This window comes from Hyla sarda, chromosome 3 (genome assembly GCF_029499605.1).
Source record: "Hyla sarda isolate aHylSar1 chromosome 3, aHylSar1.hap1, whole genome shotgun sequence".
NCBI lineage: Eukaryota > Metazoa > Chordata > Amphibia > Anura > Hylidae > Hyla > Hyla sarda.
Window position 1 is genome coordinate 248,039,177 of NC_079191.1, and position 24,743 is coordinate 248,063,919.

The window sequence follows — 24,743 nt, forward strand, 5'->3', positions numbered from 1 at the left end:
TGTCATAAATGTCTAAGATGGGAATACCCCTTTAAAGTGGCTTTCACACTAGTACACTTGCTAACACAAGTACATTTTTACACAATACCTTTGATTGTAATACTGAACCAGACATATATTACCATAGGATTCTAAATAGGAATGAACCTTTCTGCCAGAACTTCTTTCTGATGTACTTCCTGTCCGCATTTCCTATACTGCCTGTGATATAGCCTGCAAAGCGTTATATGTGTTACACTGGATATTTACTTGCTAAAGTTGGCACTGTGCATTTTGAATAGAATGCAGTTCTTTGGCTAAGCAGGAGTTGACCACACACTTTATACTAAAGTTTGCCTAACCCACCACTGGAGGATTTGACAGACTGTTTAAGGTGTACGATAGCCTTCTGACCATCCACTGACTTTATCTGTCGGTGAAGATGATGTCGGTGGAAAAAAAGGGTCACTGGATTTTCGCTGCCCGAGGGATAATCCAGCACCAGAGCTGTCTTGCTGCAACTTACTGATCCCCTCCCCATAGAAAACACATGAACGGTCAGCCATGCAAGACACTCATGTGTTTGGACAGACTGTGAGAGATAACTGTCGACTGAACTGTTCAGCCAACACTTATTGAAAATGTATGGACACCTAGATCCTGTACCTTGGAGCTGAGCACAGAGATGAGGCAGTGGGTGCAAAAGTAAACAGGAGCAGCCAGATAAGCATTGCCCAGCCTCATTTTTGCAGTCTGTCTTGGTGTTTCTGTTACCTGAGAAAGACTGAGCCTAACACCAGGCTGTAAACAGTAAACCCCATAGAGGCTGGAACGTTTCAGGTTCGAGAAAGCAATATTTTTATAGAGAACAAATTACAGATTTCTTTGTGAGCACTCCTACAATGAGATGAGCACAAGTTGTGTGTAAATTTTTTATCCATTTAAGGTTATCTGTAGACAGCAAAAATCCAGTGTCTTAAACTGTTACTTATACAGTAGATTACTACTGAATACTATAATATCTTACCTTTGTACAGCTGTATTTTTTTATAATAAATGTTTTTATACTATTGTGAAAACATTGGTTGAAAACTGTCTCATTTTCTCATTTGCACAGGTCTGTTGTACGTGGGATTCACTGCCTGCATGTTTGGCCTTTATAGCTTCCTCCCTGTGGTCATTAAAAAAACAAGTGCCACCGCGATCAACCTCTCGACATTAACAGCAGAACTGTACACTTTTTTCTGTGGTCTCTTCTTGTTTCACTACAAGGTGAGTTTACGTGGATTCATTCTAGAAAAAATCAGACATTCAACATACACCTGATATAATACATGGATGGAGAGATGGATGGATAGATTAGATTAGATAGATAGCAAAAGGATCTCACCGCAGCACACAGTCCAGTTTAAAATGAAAAAAAATTGCTTTTATTCCATGACAAAAAACAAAAACTCACCAGATGTCTATAAATGCACTCCATAGCCACGTTATATTCAAGTGCGCATGCACACACTCACTACGGCACTATGCATGACAGAGAACCGCGCTCAACCAATCGGCTTGTGTGTATCGATTGCCATGGTTGCAACCTCTCCTCGCACAGAGACGCCATGCTGGTATGCGCTGGCACTTTGTGTCTGAACTCCCACAATGGACTTGTTTTCTAAGGGCAAGACAGTGGGCAAATAAAAAGCAAACAAATGAAGAATAATCCAAAGATAAACATAATTGATCAAATAAGAAAATAATAAATTAAACCAACATTATGAAATAACAATAACAAATGAATAATAAACTAACATATAAAATGAAAAAAAAAAATTCAAAAAATGAAAAAGAATATATAATAGCACGCTCATATAGAGCCCTGGAGAACAACTTTCCCAGGCCATTTTTGTGATGTTCATGAACAGCTATTTAATTGTGGCACTATAGGGACAAGGCTGTCCTCCAGAAGCACCCTAGTGTCTCTGGGAGGCAACCTCCCCGGGCACAGGAGACACACCAACCATATAACATGACTGGATGTGCACCCCCACCCTCCAGTCCCGCCACTGGACCCTCACGGTCCTGCATATCCCTAGTATGCTATCCCTAGTATTTCACTGGATACACACATGGGTTGAAATGAAAAAATGATGAAAATAAAAAATGTAAAAATTTTAAATTAAAAGATAAAAATGATAAATAAATAAACAAGTGAAAAAATAAATGAACAACTAAACATTTCAACCCATGTGTGTATACTGTGAAATTCTGGGGATAGCATATATGCAGGACCGTGAGGGTCCAGTGGTGGGACTGGAGGGCGGGGGTGCACAGCCAGTCAGGTTATATGGTTGATGTGACTCCTGCACCCCCCCCCCCCCCCCGATGAGGTTGCCCACCAGAGACACCAGGGTGCCAAGGCAGCCTTGTCCCTATAGTGCCACAATTAAATAGCTGTTCATGAACATCACAAAAATAGCCTGGGAAAGTTGTTCTCCAGGGCTCTATATGAGCGTGCTATTATATATTCTTTTTCATTTTTTTCATTTTTTATATTTGTTTATTATTCTTTTTTTATTGTTATTTCATAATGTTGGTTTAATTTATTCTTTTCTTATTTGATCATTTATGTTTTTATTTATTTTCTTTGGATTATTCTTCATTTGTTTGCTTTTTATTTGCCCACTGTCTTGCCCTCAGTAAATATGTCCATTGTGGGAGTTCAGACACAGCACCAGCGCATACCAGCGAGGCATCTCTGTGCGCAGGAAACCGTGTGTGGAGAGGTTGCAAACATAGCAACCGATACACACACTAGCCAATTGGCTGAGCGCGGTTCTCTGTCATGCATAGCGCCGTATTGAGTGCGCGCATGTGCACTTGAACATACCCCACGCTAATGTGGCTATGGAGTGCAGTTATAGACATCTGTTGAGTTTTTGTTTTTAATCCCCTCCTTTTATGATTGATTGATTAACTACATGTCTGTGCACATTAAGAGTTTTATCAGCAGAGTATATTTTTATGATTATGACACTATTATTATGCACTTGAGCACTTTATTTATGAGAATATGATGGCACTGTAATACAAATATGGAACACTGTACTGTAATATGGAAATGTTATGCACTTTATGAGGAATGTATTTGTTTATTGTTCACAATTGGTACCTGATTGGTACCATTATAAATGTGTGGTTTGATCACTTATGTGTACTGCTTGAAAAAGTGAGCCATTTGAAATGTTGCTGCTTTTTGTGAAACACTTGTTTTTTACCACTTTAAAGGGGTACTGCGGCACTTAGACATCTTATTCCCTATCCAAAGGATAGGGGATAAGATGCCAGATGGGGACCCCCGTGATCTTGCACCCCAGTTAAAATCAGTTCTCGGAGCATGTTCGCTCCGGGTCTGATTACCGGCGACGCAAGCCTATGGGAGGGGGCATGGGGATAGGGGATAAGATGTCTAAGTGCTGGAGTACCCCTTTAAACTGGACTGTGTGCTGCTGTGAGATCCTTTTGCTATCTATCTATCTAGAAGTCCAATGTGGAGTCACCAATGTGGAGTCATCTTCGGTCAGGGCTCTATAAGCTGCTTTGCGCCGAACACTTTTCTTCATTTTACCTGGTTGTGCTGCTTTTCTACATTTTCTGTAGATAGATAGATATGAGATAGATAGATAGATATGAGATAGATAGAAAGATAGATAGATAGATAGATAGATAGATATGAGATAGATATGAGATAGATAGATAGATAGATAGATAGATAGATAGATATGAGATAGATAGATAGATAGATAGATAGATATGAGATAGATAGATATGAGATAGATAGATATGAGATAGATAGATAGATAGATAGATATGAGAAAGATAGATATGAGATAGATAGATAGATATGAGATAGATAGATAGATAGATAGATATGAGATAGATAGATAGATAGATAGATAGATATGAGATAGATAGATATATGATACATAGATATGAGATAGATAGATAGATAGATGGATAGATAGATATGAGATAGATAGATAGATAGATAGATAGATAGATAGATAGATAGATAGATTACTTAATATCTAAGCTTATTTGTTTTGGTTTCTTTGTATGTATGAATTTATTTCAGCAGGAAAGTGAGTGATAGATTCTTAGTGCAGAACTGATAGGTAACAACCTATGAAAATCAGAAAAATACAGAAAAGCCCCTACATAATGTATGTTAGCACCTTTCATATTTCAAACCTGAGCATCTTGGCAAATGATTCTGTATATTTCTTGGAACAATACAAAATATATTCTTTTCCTTTTGGTACAATGTTTCACACATCATGCCTTTTACAGTAACAGTTTCTTGTAGGCGAATTTCATTTAATACTTCTCCCACTGGAGGCAAGATATATGAAGTTTTTCTGATTTACCATTGTATAGCTTCCCTGCAGCTGTATTTTTGCTTGGTGGTGTTCACAATGACACACTAAAGGTCATTTATAAACCACAAAATCATCCAGCTGGCAATACATTTTTTTGACACTACTTTTATCCTCATGCTATACAAAAACAACTATGTTCATTTCGTTTACATTGATTCTTACTGTGACTTGAGAACATTTGGAGGGGGAGGATTTACTGCACCAGCTTAGAGTAGCAAAATTTGCACAAGCCCAGTCTCTGCTGTGCAAATTACTAATGTGCGTAATCTGAGTAATTTACACAATTCTACCACTCTCCACTGGAGCATGTGTAATAAATTCCCCCCATTATTAATATTTTCTGATATTTATTTACATATACTGATATTTACTTACTTGTTGGTAAGGTTTTTTTCTGGTAACTTTAAGACTATGTCCAACTAGAAAAACATTTATTACTGTCCTATGGCATCTTACAAGAAATATCATGCAACGTTGCAGTAGGTCTTAATTGACCATTTTCTACTATTTTGTGTCTACCACCTATGCATAGTAGCATACTAGTAACAAATCTAGTGTAGTCTGATCGTGAAGCTTAATATATTTTCTCCTACTTTTTGCACATGTATATTTGGCAGATGAGATAGAAATAGGGATCAGATGGAAGAGAGTATGACCCCAAGGTCATACTGCCCAGGGTTTTTTGTCTGTTATCATGCAGATGCATAGGTATGGCATTGGAGCTTTACACCCACAATTACAGGAAGTTTTCATTTGCAAATATGCTTAAAAAATGTAAGGCCCTAGCCTAGCAGCATCATTAAGCACAATTTATCCTGAAACACACAGCCTGGAGCAGGCATCAGCATGAGTTTACAAGTGAGCTTCACAACCCCTAACATTAAAATGTTAATGTTGAAATCTGTATAGAAGATGTATGATAGCTAGTGCTAACATCAAACATTTATGGGCACAGGCCCAGCAGCATCACTAGACCATATAGTTGCTGAAACACACAGCCTGGATCAGGTAGCAGCAGAAGTACACAAGAGGGCCTAATAACCCCTAACATTAAAATTTGAATATTGAAATCTGTATAGAAGATGTATGTTAGCTAGTGCTAACATGAAAAAAATGTAGGCACAGGCCCAGCAGCATCAGTAAGCCAAGTAGTTCCTGAAACACACAACCTGGATCAGGCAGAAGAATGCGTACATAAGAGGGCTTCACAACCCCGAACATTAAAAGATCAATGTTGAAATCTCTATTGAGCATGTATGTTTGCTAGTGCTACCATAAAAAAAATTGTAGGTAATATCCAAGACAGTCCCAGCAGCATCAGGAAACAATATATTGGCTGAATGACACAGCCTGGAGGTGGGGAAAGCATATGGAGCCCATATAGTGTCTGAATGGTACAGCCTGGAGATGGCCGAAGCATGAGGAGACCATATTGTGGCCGAACGGCACAGCCTGGAGTTGGCAGTAGCATAAGGAGACAAAATAGTGGCTGAATGAAATAGCCTGGAGGTGGCAGCAGCAGCATCAGGCGTCCTGAAAGTGACCCAGTGACAGAGTGGTGCTGTGGGTGGCAATACCAGTACCCAGTGATGAAGGTGGCTGGAATGTTTGTACCTGGGGAGCAGTGCCTTAAATCTGTTTGGCACTATCCATGTTTGTGAAGTGTTGGTATAGCACCATGATCAATCTACTCTGATTCATCTGGCATTGGTGGGTGGAAATCCTGGCTGATCCATGCCTGATTCATCTTCACAAAGGTCAGTCTCTCCACATTTTTCGTGGACAGACGAGTTCTCTTTGGAGTGACTATGGCTCCCCGCCGCACTAAACTCCCGCTCTGATGGCACACTACTGGCCGGGCACGACAGCTTTTCCAGGGCAAACTCTGCTAGTTGCGGCCATAAATCAAGTTTGGCTGCCCAGAAGTCCAGCGGATCTTCAAGGTTTGCTGGCATGGCCATGTCAAGGCATGCTAGAACAGCAGCAGGTGTGCACTTTTGGCTGGCCTTTCACTGTATCTAGGCCCTTGACAGATTAACAGGTACAAAATAGTACGCTACTTAGATGTACGTATGCGGTATGCACTTATGAGGGCAGAAAAATGCGCTACAATGTGCCTAAAAACTCTGTCATTTTTTTTAAGACACCAGGCGGTGATTACTTTTGTCTGTGCTTTTACAGTATGTAGGCCCTTGACAGATTAACAGGTACAAAATAGTAAACTACTTAGATGTACGTATGCAGTATGCACTGATGAGGGCAGAAAAATGCGCTACAATACGCCTAAAAACTCTGTATTTTTGTAAAACACAAAATGGTACGCTACTTAGATGTAGGTATGTGGTATGCACTGATGAGGGCAGAGAAATTCTCTACAGTACAGTTAAAAAAGTACAACACCAGCCGATGAGTACTTTTGCCTGGACTTTCATAGTATGTAGGCCCTTGACAGGTTAACAGGTACAAAATAGTACACTACTTAGATGTACATATGCAGTATGCACTGATGAGGGCAGAAAAATGTGCTACAGTACCCTTAAAAAATATATATTTTTGTAAAACACTAGCAGTACACAACAGTGCTGCAGCCAGAAAAAGCTGTGTACATATTATGTTATATGTTACATTTCTTATGTTTATAAAATTCAATAAAACATTGTGAAACTAAACACAAAATTGCACTCTGTCAAAAACTATTAGGAATGGACTGCTGGGTATTATACCATCTGAAAAATTATTCCTGCCTCCTCTGCTAAGGTTTATAAAGTGAATGCAGCATGTTGAAATGTATGTAAGAAAGTGACTGGGCGGTTAATGCCTGCAGCTGCAGTAAAAATCCTTTTCAGTGAAAAAAATTATGCTCTCCGTCCACGAGAGCGCAATGTTCCATAGATTACTAAAACGTATGTATATATGAAGTACAGCAAGGTGTTGCTCATGTACTGACCTTTGCTGAAGTGAAAAAGATCATAAAACAAATTGATAAATCAAGCCATCTTAGAAGATTTTGTGTAGTGTCCCGATACCTTTATATTAACTACAATATCTGTGAAGTTGGCTCATAACTGACAGAAACTATTTACTACCTGCACAAGTCTATATGTGGGGTATTGTGAGTTAACTTGTAAAACTGTTTCTGAACATTGCATCATCATAACAGCAGAAGGGCTAAAAATGTGCAAATTGTGTAAAGATGAATGATGCATTGGTCACATGACATGCTCCCTATCAAAGCATCTATTCAGAGTCCCTAGTCCAACCTCCTCTTCCCAGAGGACTGGACCCAAATCAAGGAGTTTTAGCCTGGCCTTTGAAAGACCACCATCTCTCCTAGCTCTGTAAGACATACATACCTAGTCCAGGGAAGGAAACTGCCACCATTTGGGAAATACTAGAAGGTAAAAGAGAAACGAAGAATAAACTGGAGGGTACATACTTCTTTAAAATGATTAATACAATTTGGGGGTTTGCAAAAAGAGTAATAGGTATCTCGGGAAGCTTAAGATTTACCAAGATCTGGGGAAACATTTTCTTCCCAGAGATTTATAAATTAAGGGAGTATGTGGACTGGGAGGAAGACGGGATTTCAAGAGTAGAACAACTGGTAGAGAATAAATGTCTCCTCTCCTGGAAGGAATTGAGTAAAAGATATAAATTAGAAAAGAGAAGGGAATTTCAATATCAACAGATAAAAAATGCATATTATAAAGAAAAAGATAACCCCAGATGGGAAATTAAACATCATGAATTGGTTGATATCTTACTAGACACTAGAACTCAAAATAGGAGTAGATTGAGCAGGTAGGGTACTCAGGCTGGATGGAAGTGGGGAGGGAATAAAATGTAAAAGAAATATGTCATACTCCAATTTGATATACATATGTATGTTTTATATATTTGTAAATAAATAATTAAAAAAAAGTTCAGCACAAAAGAGAAAGAATGAGAACGCCTAGCTGATTGTACCTTCTTGGACAAGTTCAGTCCTCTTCGGTGTCCTGTATACCGTTCAAGCAAAAGCCTGCTACAAGCAAGTCACTGTCTTGTACTATTTAAGCTGTACAGAGTGTGAAGGATTTTGCCCAAAAAGGTTGCCTCCTGACCATGCTGTACAGGCATCAGCCTCAAGTTTCCAGCTCCAAGAAGGACTATCACTTAGTCAGCTGGGAAGAAAGTTGAACAAGGAACGCTCTGCTTACACTAGCCTCTTCAATGACCTACGGTCTGAGTTAGTACAGTGTGGCTTATGCCACAACATATACCCAGTGCATAGGGTATCGTGCCATAAACGTATAGGTATTTACACCACAGTAAGTCAACCTGTGTATGCCTTTTACAGCAAAACATCTAACTGCACTGTATCCTGTCTACAACTGCATCTACACTAGTGACCTCATTTACATGTGTGACAAGCACATCGGTCTTTCCACAGGCAACATTCCTTAAACAAAAGCATTGCTGGGCTTACAGATGACTTTCAGGTTAGCTATACCACTCTGCAATGTGACATCATCACCATCTGCTTCCCCAAGAGACTACTACCCCTATCTAGCCTGCACTACAGCACCTATCATTCCTTTAAGTACCACAATTTTTACATTCTGAAACATGCTGGATTAGAGAGAGAAAGAATAAAGCATCAGCCCCCCCGGGCTTCAATGAGAGAGATAAGGATTTTTTGGTGAATATTGAAATGTCCAGTTACATTGTAAATTAACAGATGATATTCCTATGGGCTATCACTTGCTGAGTGATTGAAACCACATGTTGAAGGAAAACGGTCAGCTTTCTCTCCTCCCTGATCAGTTTGGTCCTTACCGTGCCGTTCGGCCATAATCTTCTATTTTCGGGATATGCAAATGAGGTGCTAACTGGCACTCTGACATCAGTGCTGCTGGCCCCAGCGCCACCCAGCTCATCAATATTCCTCTCCTCTCTCTTCATTACAGAGAGGGAAGAAGAGGGGGAGGGGAGGAATATTGATGAGCTGGGCGGCGCTGCCAGTTAGCACCTCATTTGCATATTCGAAAAATAGAGGATTACGGGCGAATGGCGCAGCGGATTCGGGCACACTAAGGACCAAACTGATCAGCATCCACCGCACTACAAGCCAGTACCGCTGGTTAGTGCGGGGGGAGAAAGCTGACATTTTTCCTTTAAGGGATTGTAAGCTTCTCTTATGTGTAATCACACAATGAGCACTTGTAACCCCCCCCCCCCTCCACACACACACTAACAATTTGCCTTGAGTGGGTGTCCTAAGTAGTATGTTGAGTGTGCGTGTTCCCAATGAGGCTGTGAGAGTGTGTTTGGATGCAAAACACTTGTTCACAAGATGGAACACTACGCATCTCTCACTAGAATGTATGTGAATAAAGAGTTCATGTGTTTGTTTGTTTATTTATTGGAATTGCTGTAATTTAGTTTGCTGTAAACTGTTTTAGTTAGTACAGTCGGGGAAAAAAGCCTGTTTTGAAGCCCTTATCTGTGTTTGCTGTAACTAGCTCCTCAGGCAGACTGATCCATAAATTCACAGTTCTTATGGTAAGCTTGAAGGCTTGTTGCCCTGATGTTTTTCTCTCCAGGCAGAGGGAGTGCCTTTTTGTCTTTTCAGGAGGTTTTACCTGGAACAGTGTTTCCTAAAATTTCTTGCATAATCAATCAATATACCTAAATAAGTCTCAAGACTAAACAAATGCATTTTTTTTTAATCTTTCCTCATAGCTAAGATGCTCTATTAGTTTAGTTGCATTATAGTTCTTAAGGTTGGGAAAAGACCAGAGTCTATCAAGTTCAACCTATAACCCTATTTTGTCTCTACTGTGTTGATCCTTGCAGTTGAAATAATATGTACCTTTTCCAGCTCCAGGCCATCCTTTCTATGATCTGGTGCCCAAAACTGAACAGCATAATCTAAATGAGGCTGCACAAATGCTTTAGGGGTAGTATTATGTCCCTGTCCCTCCAGTCCATGCCTCTTCTGATACATGACAATATCCTGTTGGCCTTAGAAGCAGCTGCCTGACATTGTATGCTGTTCTGTAGTCTATGATCAACAAGTACACCCAGATCCTTCTGATAACCAATCAGAGTACAAATCATTGACCATCACTCTGTGGGTATGGTCCTTAAAGGGTTACTCCGGTGAAAAACATTTTTATTTTTTTAAATCAACTGGTGCCAGAAAGTTAAACAGATTTGTAAATGACTTCTGTTTAAAATCTTAATCCTTCCAGTACTTATCAGCTGCTGTATGCTCCACAGGAAGTTCTTTTCTTTTTGAATTTCTTTTGTGTCTGACCACAGTGCTCTCTGCTGACCTCTGTCTGTCTCAGGAACTGTCAAGAGCAGGAACAAATCATTATAGCAAACCTCTCCTGCTCCGGACAGTTTCTGAGACAGACAGAGGTGTCAGCAGAAAGCACTGTGGTCAGACAGAAAAGAAATTCCGCTAGAGCATACAGCAGCTGATAAGTACTGGAAGGATTAAGATTTTTTAAACAGAAGTAATATACAAATCTGTAAAATTTTCTGGCAGTTGATTTAAAAAAAAGAAAATGTCAATGGAATGCCCCTTTAACCCCTTAAGGACCAAACCCATTTTCACCTTAAGGACCAGGCCAATTTTATTTTTGCGTTTTCGTTTTTTCCTCCTCGCCTTCTAAAATCCATAACTGTTTTATATTTCCATCTATAGACCCATATAAGGGCTTGTTTTTTGCGTGCCCAATTGTAGTTTGTAATGAAATCTCTCATTTTATCATAAAACGTACGGCTAACCCAGAAAGATATTTTTTTAGGGAGGAAATTTTAATGAAAACCTAAATTTTGCACATTTTGGAGGGTTTTGTTTTAACACTGTACACTTTACGGTAAAAATGGCATGTGTTCTTTATTTTGTGGGTCAATACGATTAAAATGATACCCATGGCTAGATACTTTTCCATTTTTGTACCAATTTAAAAAAAATCTAAAACCTTTTGTACAAAATCCATAATCTAAAATCACCTTATTTTGACCGCCTATAACTTTTTCATTTTTATCGTATATAGGGCGGTAGGAGGGCTCAATTTTTGTGCCATCATCTGTACTTTCTATCGATACCACATTTGCATATATAAAACTTTTAGATCATTTTTTGGGGAATAAAATGTGACAAAAAAGCAGCATTTTCTTATTTTTTACGTTTATGCCGTTCACCGTACGGGATCATTAACATTATATTTTGATAGTTTGGACATTTACACACGCGGTGATACCAAATATGTTTATAAACAAAAAAATTTACGCTTTTTGGGGGTAAAATGGGAAAAACTGACAATTTTAATTTTTATTGGGGGAGGGGATTTTTCACTTTTTTTTACTTTTTATTTTAACATTTTTCAACTTTTTTTAAATACTTTTATGTCTCCATAGGGAACTATCTATAGCAATCATTTGATTGCTAATACTGTTCAGTGCTATGCATAGTGCATAGCACTAATCAGTATTATCGGCTATCTCCTGCTCTGGTCTGCTCAATCTCAGACCAGAGCAGGAGACGCCGGGAGATGGACGGAGGCAGGTGAGGGGAATTCCGTCTGCCATTACAGATGATCGGATCGCCAGGGCAGCGTTGTGGATGATCCAATCATCTATTTTAACATGCGCATTGCCGCATGTACTGATCACGGCATCTGAGGGGTTGATGGCGGACATCCGTGCAATCGCAGATGTCGGCCATTACCGGCGGGTCCCCGGCCATGTATGACGCGAGCATCGCTCCGATGCTCGCGGTCATACACAGGATGTAAGTGTATGTCCTGGTGCGCGAAGTAACAACAAACCAGGACATACATTTACGCCCGTGGTCATTAAGGGGTTAACTCAGTTTTCAATGCAGTTACAAACTAATCTTTGTACCTATAAGGAACAGTGTCAAACACTTTTGAAAAGTTCAAAAACACTATACATACAGATGGGTTTCAGTTGCTTTTTCTGAGACTGAGGCCCTCTCATCATCACCCAGCTTGGCAATTTAGCGGCCTTCATTTTTTTTGAGTCTTTTCCAGTCTCTCTAATTAAAGTCATTTTGTTGCTATATGAAATTCATTTTTTGTTAAGATAGACAATATCCATAGTTCCCATGTACTAACATTTAATGGTAATTCAGAAGAGCATGTGTTTCAGTACAATGGACCTCATTGCTAATCTTACACAATATTCCCCAATGGAAAGATGGCAGCATGAGGAGAAGCTGATGTATGAAAACACAACCCAAGCATGTTCTCTCACAGCACTGTCTGCTGCCAAACACAAAAGCAAAGAGAATGTGCTTTGGTGCACAACGCTGCCTAATAAAAGCACTCTTTATTTCACCCTAATTTCACAGAAAAAAAGCTAGAAAACTGCTCAGTAGGAGTCACAATTCTGGTCAGCTAAAATGAACTTTAAAAAGCGTCTCCTTCACAAGGCTGCTTTGTGACAGATCCGTTCTCATGCGATTATGGTTTGACGCGCACTTATTTCTAGACTTTAGAAAAGTACCACTGTTATGTGAATGAATATCAGTTATTTTCTATCTTTCATGCCAATGCTGCCCTGTCCACACTTCCTCATTACCTTGTGTAGAGGTGCTGGCATGGTGTGGCAGTGAGTCCCCTGGCTATGAGTGGCATAGTGATGCAATGTCCATGGGTGGCATGGCAGTGGTACTTCTCAGAGAAGGCTCTGGATTGACGTATATCAATGCTTAGTGAGTCTCTGTAAGTGAGAAGTCGGTAGCATTGGTGGTAACAGCAGATAGGAGCCTAAATTTATTGTGATGATCTCCAGTAACTAACAAACATCCTACTCTAGATACTTATATAATGTATGACTGCTTGACATAACAGCCAGTTATATAAAGCCCTGATCAGCAGCTGAAGTAAAGAAAAGGGCACGTCTCATAATTATATATTTAAATGCCCAGTAGCCACCAGTAAGCCACTTCCCCAGTAGGTGATTGGCATGCATATAGTGTATTCATTGCCACTTACCAGGGGAGCATGCTGGAATTTATCATAGGTTGAGATTTAGAAACATAAAATAATACCTCCACCCCGGCGGCGACAAATTACTTCTGCAGTGAATAAATATTACCATCATATTGTTAGGAAATAAAAACCACTATTCACAGACCAATATCACTAATAACACTCACTATACAAGAGATAAATAACTGCACCAATCCATGACTACTATTGCATAGTGACTATATAATACGCCATACTGATACAGAATAAGAACCACTAAACACAGACCATTAACAGGGTACTCCGGCGCTTAGACATCTTATCCCTGATCGCGGGGGTCCCGCTTGATCTTGCACACAGCACCCCAGTAAAAATCAGTCCCCGGAGCATGTTCGCTCTGGGTCTGATTACCGGCGACCACAGGGCCGGCGGCGTGTGACGTCACGCCTCTGCCCCCGTGTGACGTCACGCTCCGCCCCTCAATGCAAGCCTATGGGAGGGGTCGTGACAGCCTATCCTTTGGATAGGGGATAATATGTCTAAGCCCTGGAGTACCCCTTTAACACCACTATTGACAGGGAAAAGGGCACTTTTAAGAGGGGCATCCAAGCCCCCCTTCTAGCTAACCTGTGCACATCCCTGCTTGAAGGGAAAGACAGCATGTTCTGCCCAGTTTGGAAGCGTTGCCAGGAGCTAGGCCATATACACATGGCAATATTTTGGTCAGTAATTGTATAATAAATACCTTTAAGTCAGCATAATGGAATTTTGGTACTGATTCGTGGCCAAATTTTTGTTCCACTAAGCACCATCTTCCCTGTCTGTCACTTTCAGATACAGTCTCATCTACTCTGTTCATTTACAACCTGTGTCATTTACAACCAACCAAAGCAGGAAAATCTAATGTGTTATATGCATATTTTGCTGCAAATTCCTCCCCAGATATAACTGTGGCTTCACTGAAGTGGTGGGGCAGTGAACACGTGCTACAAATCCTGTGCATTGGAATATCTACAGTATGCTCATATATTGGTGCAGGAAATGTCCACAGCATGCCAATGACTACTCAGTGCTATAATCCATTACAGATTTTTCCTGTGCAAATCCACAAGTAAAATATGTAGGATTTCTGCCCGTATTGATTCACCTTTATTGTAAACAGATAGTCCCAAGCAATTCACAATTCTAAAAAAGTGCATTAGGCTGCCCATACACCTACTGTTAGTGTACTGCACAACCATGAACCTATTTCGATTTGGTGCAGGCATTGTTAATATATGTATAGCCACACTGCAACAAAAATCCTAGGGATTCAATAATAATCCAACAAAAATTGTTTCATGACATCACACCTGCTCGCGTCTTTTCCAGTAACCAATTCCACGTTCTCCAAAGATTTCTTAGGCTTTATGCACTCAGCAGACACAGCCTGAAATGCAGAAGGCTTTGTACTACACAGATAAAGGCACTTTCTTTGCCACTGAATGCTACATTTGTACAGATATTTTACCCTAGAAGCAATGCTTCTGTAATATGGTACTTAAAGGGGTACTCCGGCGCTAAGACATCTTATCCCCTATCCAAAGGATAGGGGATAAGATGCCTGATTGGGGGGTCCCGCCGCTGGGAACCCCCGTGATCTTGCAGTCAGCACCCCGTTAGAATCAGTCCCCGGGGTACGCTCGCTCCGGGTCTGATTACTGGCGATCACGGGGGCCGGAGTATTGTGACGTCACGCCCCTGTGTGACATCACGCTCCGCCCCCTGAATACAAGCCTATGTGAGGGGGCGTGACAGCTTGGATAGGGGATAAGTACCCCTTTAATGAAGCATGTCATGATAAAATCATAGTTTGACCCCAAACACTTCTTTGGATGTCGCACTAGATGGTTGAAGAGAGGAATAACATGGCTGTGTATGGTGCAGTTTGACATGTGGTTCTTGATTCATGTGTTTAGAGAATTTATTTTAGGGTTTGGAGGTGAAAATCTGCAGTAAAGAGCATCACATGTTCTGCAGAAACAAACAAATTTTCAGTTGCAAAAGTTTCAGTATTTTTGTATATCTGTAATTCTTACAATATAATCTATATTTAGTCCCATAAATGTTATTGTTTAAAAGGAACCTGTCATCACTTTCATGTTGCCTGATCCTCAAGTCATTGGAGTGGTCCCAGGAAGCCTCTCCCCACCCCACCAGACTTGACTGATCTTTTTCCTTCTGGGGACTGCCCAAATGACTCGTGGGTCAAGCGGCAGGAAAGTGATGACAGGTTCGTTTTAACCTGCTACCATGTTCTTTAAATAATGGTCTCCTTTTCCTTCTCAGTTTTCAGGACTTTATCTCCTGTCCTTCAGCACAATTCTGGTTGGACTGGTACTGTACTTCTCCACGACAACTTATGTGGCCCAGGATCCAAGAGTGTACAAGCAATTCCGCAACCCATCAGGACCTGTAGTAGAACTGCCTTCAAATGCACAGTTGGAGCCTTCAGTAACATACACAAGCTTAGGCCAAGAGACAGAGGAGGAGCCCCGAGTTAGAGTTGCCTAAATTAAGCATTTTTTTTACCCACTGAGGTCTCAGTGACATCTGTTTTCCATTATCTCTGTATTGTGCATAGAAAAAACAGGCATTTGCCAGATACATTTAACTGAAGGGACCTGAAAGCAGGAGCATGAAAAACGTTTTTGGAAAGATGCAAGAAAAGTCCAACACCAACAGGCGCAGGAACACCTGGAGTCATAGATATGACAGCACTATTTATTCATGAGTGTGTAATCTCTTAGGGGTAGAACAATGTTGTGAACAGTGATATTACCTCAATGTTTACTTTTTGCACATGTCTTCATGTGATATATTGCCAAGATTTTTATTTTTGAATTGACATCATGTAGTTTTCACAGAACGTCCCCTTTCTTACCCAACCAAGTGGTTGCTTAATAAAAGTGACCTGAGCATAATGAATGACATTCCTACTGGTGCACTGCCAGCTGCCTCCGCTCTGTAGCCCAGGCATCACCCAGACTGTTGGTAGCTAAATCAATTCCCCACAGAACTTTTATAATACAGTAGGTTTGTAAGTCTTTTTGTACCGTCCGTCCATGTGCCAGGTAATATTCTAATGTTTCATGCTTTAACTCAATATCTTAAAGCTTGCAAAACCTAAGTGTTACAGATCAATATAACTGTGCTACAACTCCACCAGTGCCATAAATAACCACAAGTAACCTACAGTACACCAGCACATTCTATAATTGTCATTATATTGTGATTATCACACGTATATCAGTTCAGTGTTCACTGCAATATAGTCTCTCTGATCTCTCTGTGCCAAGCTGTTAAAGAATTGTAATTCAAGCACATGATTTTAGTAAAGCACTACAGATGGTTATACGGATGTGAGAATTATATCAATAAATATGTCATGTACTTTTCTGTTGCATGGACCAACCTGCAGTATACCCCACCCATTATAATATGTACATTAAATACCATATATCAACTACCATTCCACCTGTTCATATTGTCACCTACTTACATTAAAGGGGATTGCCAAAATAAAAAATATATTATCCATTCAAACTCCCCAGATGCAGTGGTTTCCATATAGTACCAACCCTGGCAACACATCCCACTCCATTTAAACAGGAAAGAATGTATACTGATGTGTCTTAATGCTCCCCGGAAGTTAAACTCAGTACCTAATCCTGACCATGTACATCAAATTTTTATGTGTCTAGCACCTTTATAAAAAAAAAATGTATTACACTTTTAATTTAGCTCACTAGTCTGAATTTCTCTCAAAGGGAAGGGGCGTGGCCTCATTGTGCAGGTCTCCGCCCCCTCCCTCAGTATGCTATCTGCTCACATCTCCCCTAGCATTAGCAAAACTACAACTCTACTATCACAGACTGTATTGCTATTTACCTCAGAAGCTACTCTTAAATCATATTATCGAAGAAACAAAATAGCTAAAATTATTCTTTTATTACAAAAATGCAAAAACACAAACACTAAAGTTAAAAATAGGTACCGGTTACAAACAACACTAAAGATACTGGTAAGGTCCATCCCTTTATATACATCTATACCCAACGCGTTTCCCCGTATTCAGATGTATAACACGGTTCATCAGGGGTTAAACAAGAAAAATGTATATATGTACTTAGACGGTCTGCAGTAATTACAAGGTATATATCACTCACTTCCACTATGGAAAAGGAGGACAAACAATTGTGGCGACACAAAACATAAGCATAGATAAAGCATGCTTTATCTATGCTTATGTTTTGTCCCGCCACAATTGTTTGTCCTCCTTTTCCATAGTGGAAGTGAGTGATATATACCTTGTAATTACTGCAGACCGTCTAAGTACATATATACATATTACAAAACTACAACTCCCAGCTTGTCCTCACTGACAGTAGCGGGACACAAGCTGACAGTGGGAGGATTTTTCCTCCAGCTGTGAGCCCTGTGCTTACAGCTGTCAATCAAGGATGTGTGTCCATGACATGGTGATGATGCATGGACACAGCAGGACTAGTATGTGTCCAAGCAGGCAGGGGGCAGTTGTTTGACTGGCTTTTTCAGTGTGAAATACTGAAAATTTTCTAATGAAAGCAATTGCAAAACCTATTGGCTTTGCATGCTTTAAAACATATCAAAAGTTTTTTTTATCTGAGAGTGCCCATTTAAAGGGGCTATCCAGGATTAGAATAAGAGAACAGATTGTCCACAGTGCTCTCTGCTGACACCTGATGCCCATATCAGGAACTGTCCAGAGCAGGAGAAAATCCCCATAGAGAGCACTGTGAACAAGACAAAAAAGAAATTCAAAAAGAATAGAATTTCCTCTGTAGCATACAGCTGCTAATAAGTACTGAAAGGGTAAAGATTTTTTTAATAGAAGTAATTAAAAAATCTGTTTGACTTTCTGGCACCAGTTCATTTAAAAAAAAAAAAAAAACTTTTCCACCGGAGTACCCTTTAAGTACAAGAAGTAGGAGATAGATAAAAGGGAGCACGACAGCAGGATCAGACTACATAGTTTGTTGTCTGTTACCATGGAGATTCATAGATCTGCATAGGAGCTTTAGAAACTAAACAATAGAAAATTAAGACCAATTGCAAAGTTGTTTCATTTTATATTTTACTGTACAATGGGACAATAAAAAAAATCCTTATGAGATATGTGTATGACTTACTGAATAATTACCCAAGTACCACAGAATGTTCTTGTCATAGCAATAAATCAGAAAACATAGCTATTGGTTAACAAAACAAAAAGACAGAATAAACATAGTATTAAAAGTGGGAGTAGCAAAACAGGACTGGTCTCTGGGACTAAGCTCATCACTTCCCAACCTAAGGATAATGGACAGAACAGTGCAGAGGAGAAATTGTTGCTTTGTCATATTGTCTAGAAATAACAGGAAGATCAATTTCTTGCTGCGTTAAGCAAGCAGGTGTTGGGGGGGGGGGGGGGATTTCCTAACATATGTCTGGCGTATACCTATGAAGAATCCTACCTAGGGTCCACACCTTACGTTTTTTTTCTGTTAAAAACAGTTTTCTACTGGATCCAACAAAATCGACTAGTACAGCATTATGCATTCCATCCAGCAAACCCTGGCAGACTGGACTTAAAAGGAGCCTGTCACATGGAAAATCTAGTCCAATCTGCATAGAGCAGGAGGAGCTGAGCAGAGTGATATATAGTTTAGTGAGGAAAGTTCCAGAATAATATGTTAATTATGTAAATCTCGACTCATTCTGTGATAACAGTCAAGTAGGTGGTGCTCATCAGTGATTGACAGCTTTGTGTGTGTGTGTGTGTGTAAAAGTGGCCATGTAGTGAAACCTGTGAATCACTGAATAAGGCCTCCAGTTGACTACATTGGACTAAGTAGTTAAGTTAGTGGTCATACTGAGTGGTTGATAGTTTTCTCTGTATGCACACTTATCTGTCAGTCACTGAGAAGCACCACCCACATGACTACTTAGCCAAGAATGAGCAGAGTTTTACTTGAGTAAGTTATCCTTAAATTGTCTTATTTTACTCACATAACTATATATCAATCTGCTCAGCTCCTCCTGCTCTATAACATAGATTAAATGGATGCCAGAATTACATATTTTAAGCCTCTATTGGGTAACTTGAGTCTATGGATCTGTTCAATGCAAACTCCCAGGACTTATCCCAGCACTTACATTAAACGGACACTGCTTAACACAGTATGAAAAAAGCGTAGTCCTATTCTAAGTCAATTGAGACCCCAGCGGCTGAGATGGTGAATGCTGGGCTTATTTATGCAGTGCAGGAGAACACAGCTATGTTCTTCTATTATTGAACATTTTAAGAACTAACAATGCTAAAGTGTAAACTCTACTAGACCACATTCAGGGATAGAAAGGAGGTTGATTGTTTTCTGACCTCTGCCAGTGCCATACAACTAAGGCTAGGTTCACATCACAATTTAACCATCCGATTATCGGACCGTAAAATTGGATTGCAAAAAATCATATACAATCCTATGTAAAAATTTCTTTGCTATCCGATTTTAAAATCAGATCCAAAAATAGTACAGATGAAAATTCCATCCGATTCTGAATAAAAATCTTATCCTGTTTTTAAAATTAATATGTATGCCAATGGCAATAAAGTTTTATAAATTTGAAGTGTATGTGTTTGAAGTCTACTGCGCATGCGTCCAAAAAAACGCGTGCGATTAAACTGATCGCACAGTCACACGATTCCATGTGATTTACATAAACATCAATAATAATAAAAATCGGACACGATCTCGATCCGATTTTGAATCTGGACGAAAAATCAGGGACAACCATGATTTTACCTCCGATCTTAAATCGTGCAAAATCGGATGCGGATCAAAACTGATGTATTTGTTGTCTATCATTAATGAATGGAAGTCAATGGAAACGACCTGGCATGCAGATTTGTACGACTTCAACGTTAAAAATCGTGAGAAGAAGTAGGATGGTAAAATGGTGATGTGAATGCTCCCTTACTACACATATAAAATGTGTTTTGTGATTAAAATATACAGTATAAAGGGCCTGAAATCATATAGAGGACTACCTTGTGAGCTTACAGTATTGCAGAACACATGACCATAATTCTCTATTTGCTAACATAATACATTTCTCAAAGTTACAGACAGCAATATCTCAGATTGCATGACTCCTTCGTCCCATTCTACCCTGTGTGCCTAGAAACCAATTCACGCATTGCCCAGGCCGCAGTGTTTCACCAAGGATCCATGCTTACTGTAGCTCTTTTCCATACTGTAGCTTTTATTAAGACTGTTACATCCTCTCATATAGGGAAAAAAAAAACTCTTTCTGTCTTTTATAGTATTGGTATTTATTTTTAACATACCAAAATGCTTGCTGTGCTCAGAAGTAGGTACTTAGCTACAACAACTCATATAAGATGCTTCTTTTTTTACTTCTAATGGAACTATTTTAATGTATACCGTACTTTTTGTATCAATATATAGTGTATATGCTTTAAATTGTGTTTTTTAGTTCTGTCCATGGCACTAAGTAGTGCCCATTGCCGGATTTCCCATACCTTCTGTATTGAATTCTATTGTTAATGTTGTTCTTTACAACAGTTTATACCCTTGGGCTACAGACTGTGCCAGGAGTGTTCAACCGATTACAATCATTCAAAGCTCAGCAGTAATACCGAGCTGGCATATCTCCAAATGTAGCAATTTACCATAATAAATGATCTGGCCATGCAAATATACAGCACTGGAGCACATTATATGTGCCACTCTGTGTGCCACCATGTCATTGAAGGTTGATATGAAAGTCTCAAGAATACAGTGCAACATCCATGATGCCAACACATTGACCCATGTATGTTGATAAATGCCTTCCAAGCTCCAATACACTTGAGGATGCATGAACAATTGAGTGTCCCCAACCCTATGGTATATGGTGAATATGCCTCTGCATCATAATGTCTGCTCAAATTAAACAGATTTGCAAATTACTTCTATTTAAAAATCTTAATCCTTGCAGTATTTATCAGCTGCTGTATGCTCCACAGGAAGTTCTTTTCTTTTTTAATTTATTTTTTGTCTCATCACAGTGCTCTCTGCTGACACCTCTGTCCATATCAGGAACTGTCCAGAGCAGGAACAAATCCCTATAGCAAACCTCTCCTGCTCTGGACAGTTCCTGACATGGACAGAGGTGTCAACAGAGAGCACTGTGGTCAGGCTGGAAAGAAATTCAAAAGGAAAATAACTTCCTGTGGAGTATACAGCAGCTGATAAGTACTGTAAGGATTAAGATTTTTTAATAGAAGTAATTTACAAATCTGTTTAACTTTTTGGCACCAGTTGAAAAAAAAAATTTCCACCGAAATACCCCTTTAACTGATAAAGTCAAACAGTGAGGCATAAGTCAACATGCAGTGGAAGTTTTCCATCCCAGATATTGCCACAAATCTGCAAACCCAAAGCAAAATCTACATGAATTATATTATAAGTTTTATTTCAGATTGTGAGGTTTCCTGCAGATTTCACCCACGCTACATTGAAAGCGAGAAAATTTGCGGTAAAAATGCAAAGCATTTCTACAACCACAGCAAACCCATTTACCCATGTAGAAAATGTCCACAGGAAGTGGATGAGATATGTAAAATCTTAACCTCTTGCAGTGAATTTAACCTGGGCAAATATGTTCAAATCCTCTGCAATACCACATTGCATCAGTTTACCCAAAAACATCTTTATTGACTATCGTACGACTCCCTGCAAAAATGACGTAATTTGTAAATATCTGCAGCTTCCTCAGCTTACTCTATGGAATTTATCCAGTAAATGTGGATGGGTTTTTATGAACCATATCCACTTGAGATACTTATATCATATTTTATTTCTTTCATTGGATTCCCAGTGGCTGAGAAGTTTACATATGTGGTAGCAGTAGTGAGTAGCATCGCCTATAAATAACTTGGGCCACATGTTTTGCATAGCCTTCCAGAAGCTTCTTCCAATCAGATGCTGGAATTTTATCTCATTCCTCCTGATAGAACTGGTGTAGAATGGAGTCAGGTTTGTAGGCATCCTTGGTTGCATGTTTTTTTTAAGTTCAGCCAAAAAAAATTCGATGTGATTGAGGAGACAGCTTAGCCATGGCCAAACCATTACCTTCATTTTGTTGTCCTTTAAGGGTTTATCAAGCAGAATCTTTTTTTTTTTCCCCACTAATGTACTCAGGCTGTATGATAACATCAAAAAGCCTTTACCTACCTCCATTGCTCCCCCTGTAGCCTTCAGTATCACGGCACCCTAGTCTTCAGTGAACTTCACTTCTCAGAGCTGCAGACAGCGTGTCACATTGCCGGTCAGCCAATCACTGGATGAGGTGGGACACCGCTGCTGCCCGTGGGCTGAGCAATTATGTGATGAATTGTTTGCAGCATCAGAAAGCAAAGTTCATGATATCAGAGGCTACAGGGAAGAAAAGGAGGTAAGTAGAGGCGTCTTTTTTTTTGTTGAAAAAAGTTTTGCTGCATAAGCCATTTTCCCCAACTTTGGAAGTATGCTTGGTTTCAGAGCAGCTTTTCAGGTCTTGTCAATGTTGTTATAGATACTTTGTATCTTTTTTCTCCAGAATCTACCAAGATGCTTTAATGTTGTTCTTGGTTTGTATTGTTTGCACCAGAGTCCATTTATCCCTAGGAGCTATGTGGTCTCATGCTGTATAAACTAGCATATTATCATTTGACCAGATAAGGTAACAGGGTTAGTCAGATTCACAGACTGGGAAGGGTCGTTACCCAGCAGGCGTGACATTATCTAAAGCCATACAGGGGAGAACTTCCTCACTCTGCCACGCACAGCCCAGAGCAGTTTAGTGTGAGATGAGCTATGATTGGCTAAGGCTGCACTCCCCCCCCCCCCCCCCTCAACACTCCAGAATGCATTTCCTGAGTTTGGACTTCTGCCAAGCCAGTAGGAGTCTAAAGGCTGTGCAAAACATAGGGGGAAGTGTGCTCTGGACAAGTAGAGAGACACCTGGTGGCAGCTTTTTTTAAACACATATAAAACATAGAGAACTTCATATTTTTTTTTTTAACAAAGTACATTAGAAAGATTTTTTGTTTACCATAGGCAGTGCAATAGCAAAAATTTGTTTTTATGACAGTGCCCAATTAAAATCCTTACACGGGTTCCCCTCCAATGAACTCACATTTGGTAAATTATCAGAACCTTAAAGGGTACCTTTCATCAAAAAAAACTTTTGATATATTATAGATTAATGTATGCAGAATAACTTTCCAATAGCATGTTATTAAAAAATATGCTTCTTTCTATTTAATTTTCCACTTTGAAAAAATGTCCACCAGGGCTCTCCCTACCAGTCCTTTTTTATAGATTTCTGACTCATGCTGGAGTCCTAAATCTCAGACTGCAGCCGGGACACAGACAAACTCACCACTGCTCCCTGGCAGCGAGCAGTGGTGAGTTTGTCTGTGTTCTGGCTGCAGTCTGAGCTTTAGGACTCCAGCATGAGTCAGAAATCTATAAAAAAGGACTGGTAGGGAGAGCCCTGGTGGACATTTTTTCAAGGTGGAAAATTAAATAGAAAGAAGCATAATTTTTAATAACATGCTATTGGAAAGTTATTCTGCATACATTAATCTATAATATATCAAAAGTTTTTTTGATGAAAGGTACTTTGCCTTTGCACAGGATTTGATAAATCTCCCCCAATATGTTTGCCTGGGATTCATCAGGATACTGCAACCACACCATTATTGAAAAGGACAGCTGAATGCCCATTTAAAACTTTTAGACAAAAAAAAAAATATTAACCATAGCCACAAACCAAACATAAAAGTGTACTAAAGAATGTCATCATCAATGGCATTGTTTGTCCTAGGCAATAACAATTTTGGGGGGGAAACATGAAAGGAATCTGTTTTTCAGTACATAATACCTTTTATTACCATTGCACATGGAATGTTTCTGACATATTAGCCATACCATGTAATGTTTCAAAGTGTGGTTCAATGTTGCTTTCCCTTGTTTTTATTTCTTTTAAAATCATGTTGCTGATTCTTGGTCTATGTAAAGCTACCCAATTTTTGCCAATAGGATGGCCTTGAGAACAAAAAGCACACTTCTGTTGCCGTAATTGTGAAAATCTGAACCAAAAGTGACAACCATACAGGTCCTGCATTATTAAAACAAACCCTTCTCTGTTTTTTGATATTTGCATGCACCTAAATGGACTGACTGTGGCAATGTAATGCCTGTAAATTGGTATAAAATTATAATAAACACTTTAT

At 39.5% G+C, this 24,743-nt stretch overlaps 1 protein-coding gene and 1 long non-coding RNA gene across 2 annotated transcripts in view; one reads left to right on the top strand and one right to left on the bottom strand.

The window, feature by feature from the left end:
- SLC35F1 (solute carrier family 35 member F1) overlaps positions 1–17,591 on the top strand; it is a 377,771-nt gene extending 360,180 nt beyond the window's left edge. Inside the window, exons 7-8 of the mRNA XM_056566424.1 lie at positions 1,097–1,251; positions 15,731–17,591. Of these exons, the coding sequence (XP_056422399.1) occupies positions 1,097–1,251; positions 15,731–15,955 (380 nt within the window). The 3' untranslated portion in view covers positions 15,956–17,591. The remainder of the gene's footprint in view (positions 1–1,096; positions 1,252–15,730) is intronic.
- Positions 1–24,743, bottom strand: part of LOC130362254 (uncharacterized) — a 39,277-nt gene that overhangs the window by 13,652 nt on the left and 882 nt on the right. The window lies entirely within an intron of this gene.